A 15656-nucleotide genomic window follows, 5' to 3' on the forward strand; every position below is an offset into this window, starting at 1 on the left:
CGAGGGCCCCGCCCCGAGGATTCCGGGCGACAGGGCGGCCCCTGCACCCCCCGCACCCTCCGCACCCTCCCCCGGGTCACCCGCCCCGCGCCTGTGCCCGCTAACCTCGCCATCCTCGCCAGCCGTCACCAGCTGGCAGCCATCCTGCAGGGGGAGCGCAGCGACCACCACACCCCGATGTGCAGGGAAGGCGGCCAGCCGCACCCCCTCCCGCCAGGACCACAGCTCCACCGTGCCGTCCAGCCGGCCCACGGCCACCACCCGCCCAGGGGCCCGGAAGGCCAGGGCGCGGACGGACGCCCCCGGGGCCCCCAGCTCCTGTGGGAGCAGGTGCACGGCGATGCGTCAGGAGCCGCCGTCCACCCGGCCCCGCGTCCCGTGTCCCCTCCCCGGGCCCGCGGGGCCTGTCACCTTGGCAGCTGTGAGCCCGTCCACGCCGAAGAAGCTGCAAGTGCCCGCCCAGCTGCCTACGGCTACCACGTGCCCGTCGGGGTGGAAGGCGGCGCAGTTCAGGGGCCTGGCGCACGTGTGCTGAAAGGCTAGCTGCCCGCGGGCCGTGTCCCACAGCTGGAGGAGCAGAGGGGACAAGGCCAGGTGCCGGGACTCGCGCCTGGGCTTCTCTGCCCCGGAGGCTGCCCTGTCCGGCCCCCTGCCGTCCGCAAGCACGGCCCCCCAGCTGGCCTGACCTGGGAGGCCGCCGTGTCGCCCCAGCCCCCGGCGTTACCTTCAGGCACCCCCCCAGGCACACAGTGGCCAGCAGCCGGCAGTCCGGGCTTAGGCAGCAGCCGGTGATTTGGGACTGATGAGCGCTGGTCTGGAGCACCCTGGCGGGGGGAGACAAGGGTCGGCCTCCGCCACCCGCGGCCGGGGAGGGCCCCACTGCAAGGCCCGCCCGGGCGCCCTTACCGGCAGCCCTGCTGCAGATCCCAGAGCTCCAGGAGCCCGTCGAAGGCAGTGAGGAAGAGGGCGCTGGCGGAGAGGAAGGCGCAAGAGGAGACCCCGTCGCAGCCGCTCACCAAAGACTTCTCCTCCTGTGCCGACGAGCAGGGGCACACGCTCGACCAGACCTCCGCGGCCCGCTGCACAGGCCAAGCTCCAACCAAAAAGGAGGCCAAGGCGAGAAGGGCGGGGCCAGCTCCCTCTGGCCCCACCTCAGGAACACTTAGAAACGTGAGGAGCTCTGGGGACGCCTGGGGGGCTCGTCAGTTCACCCTCCGCCTCTGGCTCGGGGCATGATCCTGGGGTCCTGGACGGAGCCCCCTGTCCTGCCCCCTGCCCAGTGGGGAGTCTCTCTTCCCTCTCCCTCTGCTCGTGCTCTCTTTCTCTCAAATAAATAAATAAAATCTTTAAAGAAAAAGAAAGTGGGGGATCCCTGGGTGGCGCAGCAGTTTGGCGCCTGCCTTTGGCCCAGGGCGCGATCCTGGAGACCCGGGATCGAATCCCACGTCAGGCTCCCGGCATGGAGCCTGCTTCTCCCTCTGCCTATGTCTCTGCCTCTCTCTCTCTCTCTGTGACTATCACAAATAAATAAAAATTAATAAAAAAAAAAAAAGAAAGAAAAAGAAAGTGGAAAGCTCTGGGCCCCCCTCCAGACACAGGCCAAGCTCAGGCTCCAGGGGAGCCCCATCTCCTCACCTACTGCAAACCGCACCTGTATCCCCAGGTCACAGACCTTGACGGGTCAGAGGAGGGAATGACGTTCCGCACATGCATGTATGTGCGGTGGCGGGGGGCACGCCCGATATGCGGGGGCACCCGTGCTGCCGTCGTCCCCAGCAATCCCCTGTGCCGTCCCCCCAGCTCGCCTGTCCTGGGCTCCCCAGTCAGTAGCCTACACTCTCAGCTCTCGTCTACATCGCATGGCTGAGTTTTGGCTCCTTTTCCCCTCCTATGTTGTATCTTTTGACAAAAACGCCCATTGCTGGGCAGACAAGGCTCCAAGCCCGGGCTCCCAGCGAGACCCAGTACGGGCAGAGCCTTGGGACAGCCTTGAATGGAACAGATGCAGCACAGTCGGAAGGCAACAGGGATTCAATAACAAGCCTTGATCCGATGTGAGGGGGGAAAGGGGCTGAGTGCAGCGGGCAGCTGGGGTGGGGGGGCACGTGGGGCCGCCTTGCCTGAGGCCTGAGGGGGTCTGTGGGGCCTCTGGAGGCAGTCGACCCGCCCTCAGTGTCCTACCTGCCAGGTCCTCAGGTCCAGCAGGTAAACCATCCCATCGGCAGTGCCCACGGCAGCCCTGTGCCCGCTGGGGGACAGGGCCACCGCCGTGGGGGATGAGGGGATGGCCAGCGACAGCCTGGGGCTAGAAGAAGGGCCGGAGAGAGGGAAGAGACAGGGAACTCAGGAAGGAAGTGAAGGAACTCTGGCTTGCACTCCTGTGCTTGAAGCCCCCTCCGCGCTGGCTCCGGGCTGCCCACCCCGCTCTGGTTGCAGCTGCAGCTTGACCTCCGGCGGGGCCGCCAGCGTCTGGCCCGGGCTCACCTCGGCTGGCCCTCCACGGTGCACGGTTTATTAAGCCACCGCAACACGCGCTGCAGGCGCCATCGCCCGAAAAGCTGTGGGGCCTGGCGGCAAAGAGGCGAGTCCAGGGGCTGGTTGGCGGCCTGCTGGGGCAGGAGCAGCGGGTAGCGGCCGAGGACTGGAGCCTGCTGTCTCAGGAACGTGTGAAACACGGCAGGGTCCGTCTCACAGAGACCCTGCTCCTCTGCAGGGCCCGAGGAAGCTGCAGGAGAGATGCAGAATGTCACTGCGGAGCCAGCCCGGACCCCCCTAAGCCCCAGCACCAAAGACAGTCGGATGATGTGTCTAAAGCGTGAAGTCTTGAGGTCTTCCGGCCCCACATCAGGAACACCCGTTAGAAGTACAAAGCCTCAGGCCCCACTCCGGACCTAGGGAACCAGAATCTGGGGTCCCAGAGACCTGCAATTTGAACATTCCCAGGTAATTTTAGACCCGTTAAATAAAGCTTGAAAACCTATGGCCTAAGAGATCTGGGCAGAAGGTCCCCCTGAAAATCACCCGCCTACCCTCTTGCACTTCCAGCCTGGAACAGAAATTTAATGGTTGTTTGCATTACACCCCCAGCCTGACCCCGTGCACACACCCAGGAGCCCCGTATCTCAGAGAAGCCACCTCCTCATGTATCTCACCGTAGAGGGCGTGGGCCTCCAGGAGCCGAGAGACCAGACCCAGTTCTAGGTGTGCGGCCACCACATGGAGATTGGTGAGGAATTTTGCAAGAAGGCCATGGTTCCCGCTCTGGAGCTGGGAAGGTCAGACTGGACTCATTAGGGTGTAGAGAGGCAGGTGAGGAGGAACAGTCTAGTTTTAGATCCTGCCTGTGCAGCCAAGACCTCGACCCAGAAGCTGGACAAAGGGCCTGAAGGGAAAGGGCGGGAAACCCGGGTGGAGAAAGGTAGAGATGGTGGTGATGGTGGTGATGACGGTGGTGGTGATGGTGATGGCAGTGGTGATAACAGTGGTGATGGCAGTGGTGATGGCAGTGGTGATGGTGGTGGTGGTGGTGGTAATGACGGTGGTGATGGTGGTGGTGATGGTGGTGTGGTGATGGTGGTGATGGTGGTGGTGGCAGTGGTGATGGTGATGGTGGTGCTGGCAGTGGTGGTCCAGGGGACGTGGGGACTAAGGTGCCTGGGAGCTGGAGACTAACCAGGTGGTGGGGCAGGTCGGCCAGAGCCTCAGGAAGGCAGCTGCGGAAGGAGCCCGAGGCATCAGGGTCGCACGTCTTCCAGAGCTGAGCTGCAGGTGTGGGTCAGGGAGCAGATATGGAGACTACTGAGCCCCAGAGCATCTCCCAAGATCGCACCCCCCAGGCTGCAGCAAAAGCCAGCCACCCCCCAGGCTGGCCGAATGGGAGCACCAGCGGGTGGTCCTGGCCCTGGGGGGAGGCCCCACACGCGGTGCCCTAGCCAGGGCAGGCCAGTCCTGGCCGTCATCACCTGCGATGAGGACGTGTGCGGTCTTCTGCAGCCCCCACCTCTTCCCATATCGACACTGAGCTGCTGTCCTCAGGGGCCCAGCAGGAAGGCAGAGTCGGGCACCAGCACGTTCCAGGGGCCCCTCCCCCAGCAGACTGTCCTCACGTGAGGGAGAGGGCGGGGCGGGGGGGGCTGTCAGTAAGCGGCCAGCATAGCCGCGGGCTCCCATCCCACCCTGCAGGGTGGTAAATCGGGTGGCAGCCGTTTGGGGGCCCAGGAGACAGGGGTCGGGGCCCAGCCCAGGACGGGTAGGATGGAGAAAGGATCTCGAGGATGAGAAGGGAAGGCACAGGGATTGGTGGGAGCCAAGCGGGGGGGCAGGTGCACCTGCGCAGACTCTGGACGAGGTAGGCAAATGGGCCCATGGGGTAGGCGTCCCCACTGCTCCCAGCAGCCATGGCCTCTTCCCAGCCCTCGGCCCCCCTGGGAAGCGCGCGCCACGCGCTCAGCACCGCGTGCAGCTGCTCCGAAGTCAGACCTGGAATCGCAGCTCTCTGAGGCTCTCGAGCACACAGCACACCCCTCCCTGACACCTGCTGCCCCCACACGGTCCCAGAGACCCCCCCATGCTCTCAGGCCCCTCGGCCCTGAGCACGGACCACTACGCGTAGCCTCCAGGGCGGCCAAGGCTTGGGGAAGGACATCAGGGCCGTGCTCTTGCTCCAGGGTGCCCAGGATGTGCTGCAGCAGTAGGGGGACAGTGGCGGGCAGGGCCCGGAGCCGCTCGGACACCTGGGAGGGGAGGAGCCTGGGCTTCAGTCAGTGGGGCAGGCGGGGGGGGGGGGGGGGGGGCAGCTCTCGTGGGGGGGCAGTGGGCAGCAGGAGGAACTGTGGGAGAGGATGGAGAAGGGGAGAGAGAGAGCGGAGGGAGAAGGGGGGCAGAGGGGTGGGAGGTGGAAGCTGCCCCGGCATCAGGGCAGAGCAAACCAGGAGGCGTCCCCGTAGCCAACCTGCTCATGCAGTGCGTAGAGCCTCAGGTGGTCGGTGACCAAGCGCAGGTACAGCGGCAGGGAGGACCCCCGCTTCACCAGCAGCAGCTGCATCTGCCGGCGCAGGGGCCTCAGCGCGGGAAGCAGGCGCCTGCCCCCCAGCCCCCGCCCCGCTCCACCCCGACGCCACCTGCCAGGCTCCTTCCCCCCAAGGCCCTGCCAGCCCTGCTCCCCGGAGGTCGGGCCTGCTCCACCCGGACAAGGACCCCCCAGTCACGTCAGGGGCAGCTTCCCCTCCCCGGGCCCCGTTGGAGGTGAGGAGTGGGGCTGCGCGGGGCCCACGTCCAACCTGGTTGTTGAAGGGGGACTCCTCCAGCCGCTTCCCATACAGAGCCAGCTCGTCTCTCACCAGCTGGGCCCGGGCACGGGGCTGCAGAGGCCCCAGGGCCACCACTCGGGCCCCTGGGCTCTGCGCAAGGGTCTCAGCTAGGCCCCCCTCAGCAGACACGCTCAGTACCAGGTGCACCCGCTGTGATATTTGGGCAAAAGGAGGGGGAGGTAGGAGGACAGGGAAGGGCCTGGAAGCCCCCCTCACTGGTGTGTCTCACCCCCTCCCCTCACGCTCACCGGGGGAAGGGTCTTCGGGATCCAGTCTGAGACCTGCTGGCCCTGTGGACCCACCAGCCTGTCAGCCCCGTCGACGATCAGCACCAGGCCCCGGCCAGCCTTCGGGGACCGGGCAGACGCGGGCAGCAGCCTCTGCTGCAGCTCCCACACCAGGCCCCTGCGTGCAGGGAGGGGGCGGGCAGGCCCAGGTCAGCAGGACATGGGGGCACAGGTGCCGTCCTGCAGCCTCAATAGGCGGGGGGGGGGGGGGGGTGGCGGGGGAGGGACACACACCGGTAGGAGGTAGGGAGGGCACCCGGCTCGCCCAGTCGGCGACGCAGGTAGGCACAGAGGCGTTTGAGCAAGGTGAGGGCGAGGCCCTGGTCCGGGCGGGCCCCCGAAAAATGGAAGAAGACCCCAGGGGCCTCCTGGACCCCATCGGGAGCCTGCAGGGCTGACACCAGGGACGCCTGCGTGGAAAGCGAGGACACAACATGGTCAGTGTTCCACACGCAGCTCCCGGAGGCCACTCCGCCCACCCGGGCTCTGAGACCACGCACCAGGAAGGCCGTCTTGCCCTGGCCCGACCGCCCAGTCACCAGGCTCAGCCCCCCCCGGGGCAGCGTCAGCTGCTGCACTGCGTCCCGGAGCAGGCGTGGCCGGGCGGGACTCGGCGGGGTCTGTAGCTGCTGGAAGGCGGCCTGGACCGAGTTGTCCTCCGGGGTGGGCGCTGGCTCTTCCGGCTGGGCCCCTGGCTGAGGGCACGCGACGGGGACATGGACAGTGTTTGCACACCCAGGAGCGCTGGGCTGAAGGCCCCAGGGCCTCCAGCCCCCCGCCCCACCCCCCAGGGCACTCCTGCTGACCTGTAGGTAGAGCTTCTGGATCACGCTCCACACATCCTGCAGAACTAGCTGCCCAAACTCCTCCAGCCCCGCAGCGTAGGGCCGGCCAGCTGCCACCCCGCCCCACTCGCAGGGGTAACTGCGGGCAAAGTGAGCACGAGCAGTCAGAGTGGGCCTGGCCCCCCTATATCTCCCTGCAGGACTCTCCCGCCCCCAGCCCACCTGCGACAGGTAACCCCTTGCTGTCTGCTCAGAAAGCTCTTCAGTTCGGCGATCCGACGTGCAGCTTCTTCAGACTCAGAAGTAAAGTCGGATTTCCAAGCATCTGGCACAGAGCTGACCCCCAACAACACCCCGCTCAGACCCCGTCTCTTTTCACCCCCAGCCATCACACCTGCCCGCCATCCCGAAACCCCACCAGCGAGACTTCGGGCTCCGGGGCAAGGCTGACGGGGGCCGCGGGCGCGCTCTCCGAGCCCTGTGCCCCCCGCGTCCCCCCTCTGCCGCCCCAATGCTGGGAGAGCACCGAGGCCCAGGGGCAACAGCAGGCACCTGAGGAAGCTGGAGTCCCGCAGGTAGATGAGAGCCTGGGCAGACGGCTGCAGGCGCCGCGCCCGGTCCAGGAACTGCATCACCTCCATCTCTGTCACGGAGCGGCCCGGGGGGTACTGCTGCGTCTGCGGCCAGAGGGGGCAGGGGTCAGTGCCCGGCCTGCTGCCCCCGGCCTCGATCCCCAGGGCCCCTGCAGGCCAGGAACGTCCCCCCGGACACAGGCGCAGAGGCACAGCCGAAGCTCACATGACTCCGTGCCTGGCACGCGCCTCTTGGCCGACGGAAAGCGACTCCTCGGAGGAGGCCCCCCCATGCCCTCTGAAGCCCCCCGCGGCCCCGGCCTGCCTCACCCAGCGGAAGTGAGGGTGCTCGGGCAGGTTGTAGTCGGTGGGGACGTAGCCATAGCGGGAGCCCAGGATGCCCACGAACAGCTGCGAGCTCTCCACCTCCCCGAGGCACACTTCCAGCTGCCTGCAGACAAGGGCGCCAGCCTGGCTCACCGTGGGCGCCCCGAGCAGCCCCCTGCCCCCCGCGGCCTCCCCGCGGCCGGCCCTCACCTGTTCCTGCGCGTCTCCTCCTCTGGGATGCCCCAGCGCAGGTCGATGGCCCGAAGGCCCAGGCGGCGGGGGGCGGCTCGGGCCTGCAGAGCGGGCAGCACGGCCCTCAGCAGCAGGTCCCGCTCCCCGTGCATGTCCCGGAACGTGGAGGAGATGAAAAGGCGGACGCTGCACCACCTGGGGGGGCGGGCGAGTGGCTGGGCCCAAGCACAGGCCCGCCCAGACAGCTACGGCAGGGCCAAGGCCCCGGAGCTCGACCCCGCCTGCCCTCTCGCTCGCCTTTGTCGGCGCTTCTTAGAGGCCTACTACCCGCCCCTGGTGCGCGGGTAAATAAATAAATACAACCTTTTTATTTAAAAAAACTAAAATTTGGGGCAGCCCGGGTGGCTCAGCGGTTTAGCGCCACCTTCAGACCAGGGCGTGACCCTGGGTCCCGGGATCGAGTCCCACGTCGGGCTCCCTGCATGGAGGGGGACGCACCCTCCGTGAGCAGCAGCAGCACCTCCACAGCCAGGACTGCGGCCGCCCGCCCGAGCCTCTCCCAACTCACAGAGCCATAGAAACGTGCACTAACCCAGGCGGGGAAATTGGGGCCAGGGGGCTTAAAGTGCTCTCTTCCAGCGGCCGGAGGGACAGCTCCCCTGTCTTCCCTGGGGGCGGTGGTATCTTGAATATTTTGTCCATTTGGCCTACGTGTTCTAGAAGACGAGAGGCCCCACGCTCTGCGATGAACCTGACATAAATGTGAGCAAATAAGAGCAAAGAAAAGGGGCGAATCCGATCTCCCAAGTGGGAAGAGGACAGAGATAGAGCTAGGGACGGTCCCCCAGTTCCCTGGGGCTTCTCAAGAAAGGACCGTAGAGGGTGGGTGTGGACTTAAACCTGCGGTTCCCCCACAGGAATGAAGCAGAGGACAAGGAGGAGGAGTGGGCGTGAGGCTCCCTAAAGCAGCTGGGGCAACCGGGGCATACAAAGGAAAAGGCAGAGGGGGATCCCTGGGTGGCGCAGCGGTTTAGCGCCTGCCTTTGGCCCAGGGCGCAATCCTGGAGACCCGGGATCGAATCCCACGTCGGGCTCCCGGTGCATGGAGCCTGCTTCTCCCTCTCCCTCTGCCTATGTCTCTGCCTCTCTCTCTCTCTCTCTCTCTCTGTGTGACTATCATAAATAAATAAAAATTAAAAAAAAAAAAAAAAGGAAAAGGCAGAAAAATAAAATAAAATAAATAAATAAATAAAATAAGGGGGGATCCCTGGGTGGTGCAGCGGTTTGGCGCCTGCCTTTGGCCCAGGGCGCGATCCTGGAGACCCGGAATCGAATCCCACATCAGGCTCCCGGTGCATGGAGCCTGCTTCTCCCTCTGCCTGTGTCTCTGCCTCTCTCTCTCTGTGACTATCATAAATAAATAAAAATTTAAAAAATAAATAAAATAAAAAAATAAAATAAAAAGGAAAAGTCAGGAGAGAGGACAAGTCAGTGAGACGGCATGGAGAGCACAAGGAAGACGACTGCTGTGAACGTGCCGTCTGGAGATAATTCAGTGCCCGGAGATCTCTGGGTCAAGAGGGGAAGAGGCCACGACGAATGAATAGAAATGACGGGACCAAGTCCTGAGCTGCTCCCTTAAAAGCAAATGGTGCAACGCCCCCTGTCCCTTTCCCGTCTTCCTTGTAGATGAAACACAAAAACGAGGGCCGGAGCTGGAGCAGCTCTTTTGAGCCATGAGGCAGAAGCAGAGTGTTTGAGGACGAAGGAGCCGTGAGACACGAGGGCCTGGGTCCCTCTAACACTGTCGCTGCGATGGCAGGACAGCTGCAAGGGCAACGGGCTTCTCTCTCATTTGGAAAGAGACACGCACGGCGCACAGGCCAGGTAGTCTCTGAGAGGTGACCTAACAAGCCCCCAGCCCGCTCGGTGCCTGTCCCGTACTCACTTCAGGATCCCGTCACTGTAGCCTGAGAGCGTCACGTCGTTGGGGTTCGAGTCGGGTAATCTGGCAGAGGAAAAAACCGCAGCCACCCATCAGAGGCAGCACCAGCAAGAGGCACCGCTGTCTAGGATGGATACCCTGCCCCCACCTACGACCAGGGTCACGCGGGCGACGGGCTGGGCTGGACCCTACAGAGGGGCCTGGGGAGGTCGGCCTCGCACCTGAAGTGCAGGAGCTGAGGGGCAGACGCGGGGACGTGCCTGCTGAGTGGCGGCGTCCCAAACTCGAGCGGGGGTGGGGGAGGAACTGCGGAAACCATCCTCTGGGGCCAGACCTGGGTCGGAGCATCCTTACATGTTGTACGTCCTTTCCAGGGGGACAGAGACGAACAGGCACTTGGGGTTCACGTGCTGCCAGAAGAGCTGCTTGGCCTCGTTCACCAGGCTGCCATACATGGTGTTGCCAAACAGGACCACCCTGTCCAGCTGCGGATGCAGAGGAAGGCACTGAGGCCAGGGAGCAGAGGGCAGGGGATACTGGGGCTCGGGACGTCGGAGCGATCCCGGGGACCAGGACAGCTCTGGGGGGTGGACGTCACCTCCCCGGAGGGCGTGAGGGTGGGGGAGCCTCTGCACCCCGACAGTGGGGCGGGGGGGGGTGGGCTGTAGCTGGCTCTCCCGGCCGTGGCAGCTGCTGCTACACTGTTGGGAATTTCGCGAGCCAGCTGTCAAGCCCAGCTGCTATTAAACACTAAATCGTATAAATTTAAAATAAATCATATTAAAAATGAAGGTGACAGACGCTGAGGCCCTCACATCCTAGTCGCCGCATCTCACACTGAGCCTGACACCAGCCCATGCACGCTGTCCACGTGCTGCGGGGCGTCACGTCCCCACCCTGCCCACGCCGTCGTGTCCGTCGCCTGAACTCAGCAGCGACAGCAGGACCCACGCCGCGGAAATCCGCGAACGTTACTAACCGAGCCTGAGTTTTTCTGGCGAGCCAGTTGCCAGACAGTCGCCGGCGCGGCACCGTCAGGGAGCTGCAGCCAGCAGGGGCAGAAGGCGGCCTCTGAGGGGTCAGGGCCATCACTGGGGGGTCGGGGGGTCCCCGGGATGGGAAGCACTCACAGGGACCCTCTGGGCAGCCAGAGACAGCAGGTACTTCCCGAAAGTGTGCACGGACCATTCACCCTCCTTATTCAACTCCTGCAGGAAAGAGTCTCGCGTCCTTGCTGGCCCAGGGTCCGGGCACAGGATACGGGGCACAGGGCGTGGGGCACAGGCACGGGGGATGGGGCACAGGCACAGGGCACGGGGCACAGGGTATGAGGCATGGGCATGGGGCACAGGCACAGGGCACAGGCACCCCGCAGGTTGGGGTGGGGGCTGACCTGGGCCTGAGCCTGAGCCTGGAGCACGCCGGCGGTCCTCAGGACACCTTCCTCCGCCCTGGCGTCAGCGACCATCACGGTGCCACGTCCGCACAGCAGGACGGACACCTGCTCTGCCCGGGCCATCACCATCCCCAGCAGCAGCAGCACGTAGTTCAGGGGGGGCTGGTGGGACGCACATCACGGTGAAACACACTCACCACCACCCCTTCTTTCAGGTAAGCTCCATGCCCAATGTGTGGCTTGGCCTCCCCACCCCGAGCCCCGAGCTACATGCGGGCCAGGTGCCCGGCTCCCCATTTGGGACCCTGCCTCTGCCCCTCCCGCCTGGAGCCCAAACACCTCACCGGGTGGGGAGAAGGGTCAAAGGGCCCCACCAGGAGGGGCGGCCCTGCAGCCCTGGGAGGAGGAGCAGCCCGGGAGGGAGCAGCCTGGGAGGAGGAGCAGCCTGGGGGGAGCGGCCCGGGAGGGAGCAGCCTGGAAGGAGGAGCAGCCTGGGAGGAGTGGGCTGGGAGGAGCAGCTTGGGAGGAGCAGCCTGGGAGGACTGGGCTGGGAGAAGCGGCCTAGGAGGGAGCAGCCTGGGAGGAGCAGCCCCGGGAGGAGAAGCGGCCCGGGAGGGAGCCGCCTAGGAGGAGTGGCCCGGGAGGGAGCAGCCTCAGAGGAGCAGCCTGGGAGGAGGAGCAGCCCGGGAGGAGCGGCCAGGGAGGGAGCCGCCTGGGAGGAGGAGCAGCCTGGGAGGAGCAGCCTGGGAGGAGGAGCAGCCTGAGAGGAGTGGGCTGGGAGGAGCAGCCTGGGAGGAGTGGACTGGGAGGAGCAGCCTAGGAGGAGGAGCAGCCTGAGAGGAGTGGGCTGGGAGGAGCAGCCTGGGAGGAGTGGACTGGGAGGAGTGGACTGGGAGGAGGAGCAGCCTGAGAGGAGCGGGCTGGGAGGAGCAGCCTGGCAGGAGTGGGCTGGGAGGAGCAGCCTGGGAGGAGGAGCAGCTTGGGAGGAGGAGCAGCCTGGCAGGAGTGGGCTGGGAGGAGCAGCCCCAGGAGGAGGAGCAGCCTGGGAGGAGTGGGCTGGGAGGAGAAGCCTGGGAGGAGGAGCAGCCCGGGAGGGAGCAGCCTGGGAGGAAGAGCAGCCTGGGAGGAGTGGGCTGGGAGGAGCGGCCTGGGAGGGAGCAGCCTGGTAGGAGCAGCCCCGGGAGGAGGAGAAGCCAGGGAGGAGTGGGCTGGGAGGAGCAGACTGGGAGGAGCAGCCTGGGAGGAGGAGCAGCTCAGGAGGAGCTGCCCAGGAGGAGGAGCAGCCTGGGAGGAGCAGCCCTGGGAGGAGGAGCAGCCCGGGAGGAGCGGCCCGGGAGGGCCCTGGGGTGCAGGGAAGTAAACGGCAGGCGCCCTCGGGTGACAGAAATTGAGAGAGAACTGAAGCCAGCCAAGCGGGAAGCACAGAAGCGTCGCCATCCACGAGCAGGCCACGTCCTGGGGACCGTCCCTGGGAAGCCGGGCCCCACCCCAGACGCCAACCAGGCCACTTTTTTCAGTTCCGGGCACTTCTCTCAGAAGACCATGTCTGGGAACAGGACAGCTCTCAGGGCCCCCAGGATCGTCCCGACCCCCACCTTATGATTGTTATTTTTACCCCTTGGGGGTTGCTCTTCGGACACAACTCGTCCGTCCCGACATCTGTCAGGTAGGCCAAGAGGGTGCGGCCCGGCAGCGGCGGCAGGTTGTGCTTCACGGAGATGTTCACAGCAGTTTCCAGGGCCTGCCGGTACCGCGCCAGCAGCTCACCGGCACATCTGCCCCGTCTGTGGGCCGAAAAGACAGAGGGCGGCTCGGGGGCTTGCCCCCTGCGTCCGCAGGACACGCACACCGGGACCGGGCGCCCCCTTCCCCAGCCCGTCTCCACTGCGGAAGGCGGGACTGGGGCAGGTGCCCGGCCCCAGCCTACGGGACACGTGGGACCCCTGCCCATGGCCCAAGAGGACCCGCTCTCTGACATCGTGTGTCACTCTTGCCACTTACTTCAGGAGGCAAGATTTAACTGCCACCTATTTTTTAATTGTATTTTTTTAAGATTTTATTTATTTATTCATGAGAGACACATACACAGAGAGAGAGAGAGAGAGAGAGGCAGAGACACAGGCAGAGGGAGAAGCAGGCTCCCTGCAGGGAGCCCGACACAGGACTCGATCCCGGGACCCTGGGGTCACGCCCTGGGCCGAAGGCAGGTGCCAAACCACTGAGTCACCCAGGCTGCCTATGATAATGTTTTTAATCTAAGAAAATCCAATATTCTCTACCAATGTTACCCAACAGAATTAAGTCACAGTTAAAGAAAAAAATGTGACGGGCACTGAGGAGGGCACTGGGCGGGATGAGCCCTGAGTGTTACGCTCTATGTTGGCAAATCGATCTCCAATTAAAAAAAAAATTTTTTTAGTAAAAAAAAGCAAACGGGTCAGGAAATAGAGACACAAAAAGAACAAACGGGTATCATGGAGAAGAAAAAGAAACTCGGATCAGGAAAAAGCAGAGGACACAAGCATACGCTAAGACAAAGGGGAAGGCCGCACACGTTCCAGGACCCACAGAAACCAATAAAACGATCCCAGATAATAAACCGGAGGCCCAGAGGTTGTTTTTTTTTCTCATGATTTCTCCATAGGACAACGTTAAGGACAAGGTTTGCTGTGCAAAGTTGGAACCAGGCAAGTCTGAGCCCCTGGGGCAAGCATGTTTTCACAGAACAGAGGTTGGGGTTCCCGGATGACCCCCCGGCCCCATAAGGGGCCAGCTAGTTGCCCACCCTTTGCTCCAGGCAGCACGCACACGCACACGCACACGCACCTGGCCTTCTCTAGCTTCAGCTTTTCCCACTTGAGCTGCTGATACACCACCGGCACCCTCATCGTGTTCCGAAGCTGCCGGCGACTGGGGTTGTAAGGGTACCTCCGGTAGGTCCAGGTCTTGTCCTGTTTGGCGTTCCTACTCATTATCAGACGCATCAGTTTTGTGTTGGAAGGGAGTGGCGACGCTGTGTGGCGACAGGGAAGGGTCCGTCAGCTTCTGCTGCCTCCTCTCGCTTTCCCATCAATACCTGCCCTCAGCCCTGAGCGCGGCGCTGGCAAGTGTCCCACCCTGCCCACCCCACACCCGGAGACTGGACGCCAGAGGCCACAGTACACCCAGTGCTTCTATTTCATCTACTTAGACACGGGAGACAAAACGGATTCAGGAGGTGGACATTACCTTTATTTTTGAGTTGGGCCTCCAAGTTATTGATGGCGTCATGGGCATTAAGGAATCTGAATGGAAACTGCCGACTGTGGATCACTGATTTCTGGGAAGCAAGAGAAGGGGTCCTGAGCAAAGTATCAGGGAGTGTGGGGGTGGGGTGGTCAGGGGCCTCGGGGACCAGGAATAGGAGACAACCGCTGCAGGATGCAAACGGGTGCAGCCACTCTGGAAAAGCGTGCGGAGGGTCCTCAAAAGAGTTAAACGTAGGGCTGCCCTATGCCCCCGCAGCTGCACTGCTGGGGATTTACCCCAAAGGTACAGATGCAGGGAAACACCAAACCATGAGCCACTCCTACCTCTGGGAAACAAACAAGGGGTCGTGGAAGGGGAGGCGGGCGGGGGGGACGGGGTGACAGGGTGACAGGCACTGAGGGGGGCACTTGGCGGGATGAGCACTGGGGGATAGGCTAAATGTTGGCAAATTGAATTTAAATTAAAAAAAAAAAAAAAAAGAGGGCAGCCCCGGTGGCGCAGCAGTTTAGCGCCGCCTTCAGCCCAGGGTGTGATCCTGGAGACCTGGGATCGAGTCCCACGTCGGGCTCCCTGCATGGAGCCTGCTTCTCCTGCTGCCTGTGTCTCTGCCTCTCAGTCTCTCTCTCTTTCTGAATAAATTAATCTTTAAAAAAACAAAAAATAAATTTAAAAAAAGGAGACAACCACTCCATTAGATTTGCAGGACACTGAGGAAGAATAAGATGGGTCGTAGGAAAGGGCTATAGAGAGGGGTGGAGAAGAATCGAGAAAAGCTGGCAGGTAAGGATACGAGAGGAGGTAAAGAAGGGAGAGGACGCAGGGAAGGGGCCTGCTGTCTTGTCTCCGGCCTCCTCTGAAGTCAGCTGCATCACAAAAGTGCCTCTTCTTGATCAATCGGTGACCCAGGGAAGTCCCTGTACTCGGTGTTTGGGGGCTGTCACCCAGACCCGTCTCCTATGGCCTACCACGTTCCCCCCCCCCATGGCCTACCACGTCCCCCCTACCCCATGGCCTACCACATCCCCCCAACCCCGTGGCCTACCACGTCCCCCCCAACCCCGTGGCCTACCACGTCCCTCCCACCCCGTGGCCTACCACATCCCTGTTCCCCCCCCCCATTTACAGCCCACGTGGCCCAGCCGGGCACCCACGCATACCTCCTGCTGCAGCATCTGGAGGGTGAGCTCGTGGTGCCGGGCGCTGACTCCAACCCGCAGCAGGTTGCACAGGTTCCGAAGCAGGGCCATGAAGGGAAGCTTCCCGTGGTCTGTGGAAGGCCCACCGCAGGGCCAGAGGGCAGACAAGGGACAAGTGAGAGGTCACAGGGCCTCAGGGAACATCGGGGTGCGGGGGGGGCCTAGCACAGGATCGCCCTGCTCAAAACGTCTTAGTGTCTGCAAACACAAAAACAGGACGGGCCCAAAGTGCAGAGCGAGAGTTATCCGACCGTGTTGCAAGAACAACTCCTATCACTGCTCCACCGCCCACTGGTCCCGCCGCGACCCTGGGCGCTCCCCCTGCAAAATGGGTCTTCTAACCCGGAGTAGCGACCTCCAAACACTGCAGACAGCAAGACGCTAAGTTTCCCAGCGTA

General features: G+C 63.5%; 1 protein-coding gene across 3 annotated transcripts in view; it reads right to left on the reverse strand.

The window, feature by feature from the left end:
• The window catches only part of TEP1 (telomerase associated protein 1), a 35563-nt gene that overhangs the window by 7626 nt on the left and 12281 nt on the right, over positions 1-15656 (reverse strand). For 2 of the 3 annotated variants that reach the window (XM_025438762.3, XM_049094382.1), the window contains exons 10-39: positions 15220-15329; positions 14042-14132; positions 13640-13826; positions 12429-12597; positions 10811-10975; positions 10548-10625; positions 9772-9902; positions 9421-9480; positions 8065-8223; positions 7491-7667; positions 7284-7404; positions 6934-7058; positions 6604-6717; positions 6403-6520; positions 6097-6291; positions 5831-6006; positions 5558-5714; positions 5280-5459; positions 4952-5044; positions 4601-4733; positions 4329-4479; positions 3963-4096; positions 3674-3762; positions 3153-3267; positions 2485-2725; positions 2182-2305; positions 907-1031; positions 725-824; positions 412-567; positions 106-318 (exon numbers count right to left, since the gene is read on the reverse strand). In XM_025438762.3, the coding sequence (XP_025294547.3) occupies positions 106-318; positions 412-567; positions 725-824; positions 907-1031; positions 2182-2305; positions 2485-2725; positions 3153-3267; positions 3674-3762; positions 3963-4096; positions 4329-4479; positions 4601-4733; positions 4952-5044; positions 5280-5459; positions 5558-5714; positions 5831-6006; positions 6097-6291; positions 6403-6520; positions 6604-6717; positions 6934-7058; positions 7284-7404; positions 7491-7667; positions 8065-8223; positions 9421-9480; positions 9772-9902; positions 10548-10625; positions 10811-10975; positions 12429-12597; positions 13640-13826; positions 14042-14132; positions 15220-15329 (4187 nt within the window). Of the gene's footprint in view, positions 1-105; positions 319-411; positions 568-724; positions 825-906; positions 1032-2181; positions 2306-2484; positions 2726-3152; positions 3268-3673; positions 3763-3962; positions 4097-4328; positions 4480-4600; positions 4734-4951; positions 5045-5279; positions 5460-5557; positions 5715-5830; positions 6007-6096; positions 6292-6402; positions 6521-6603; positions 6718-6933; positions 7059-7283; positions 7405-7490; positions 7668-8064; positions 8224-9420; positions 9481-9771; positions 9903-10547; positions 10626-10810; positions 10976-12428; positions 12598-13639; positions 13827-14041; positions 14133-14605; positions 14706-15219; positions 15330-15656 lie in introns of those variants that run through there. The other variant, XM_049094383.1, reaches the window with a different exon arrangement.

This window comes from Canis lupus, chromosome 15 (assembly GCF_003254725.2).
Source record: "Canis lupus dingo isolate Sandy chromosome 15, ASM325472v2, whole genome shotgun sequence".
Classification (NCBI taxonomy): domain Eukaryota; kingdom Metazoa; phylum Chordata; class Mammalia; order Carnivora; family Canidae; genus Canis; species Canis lupus.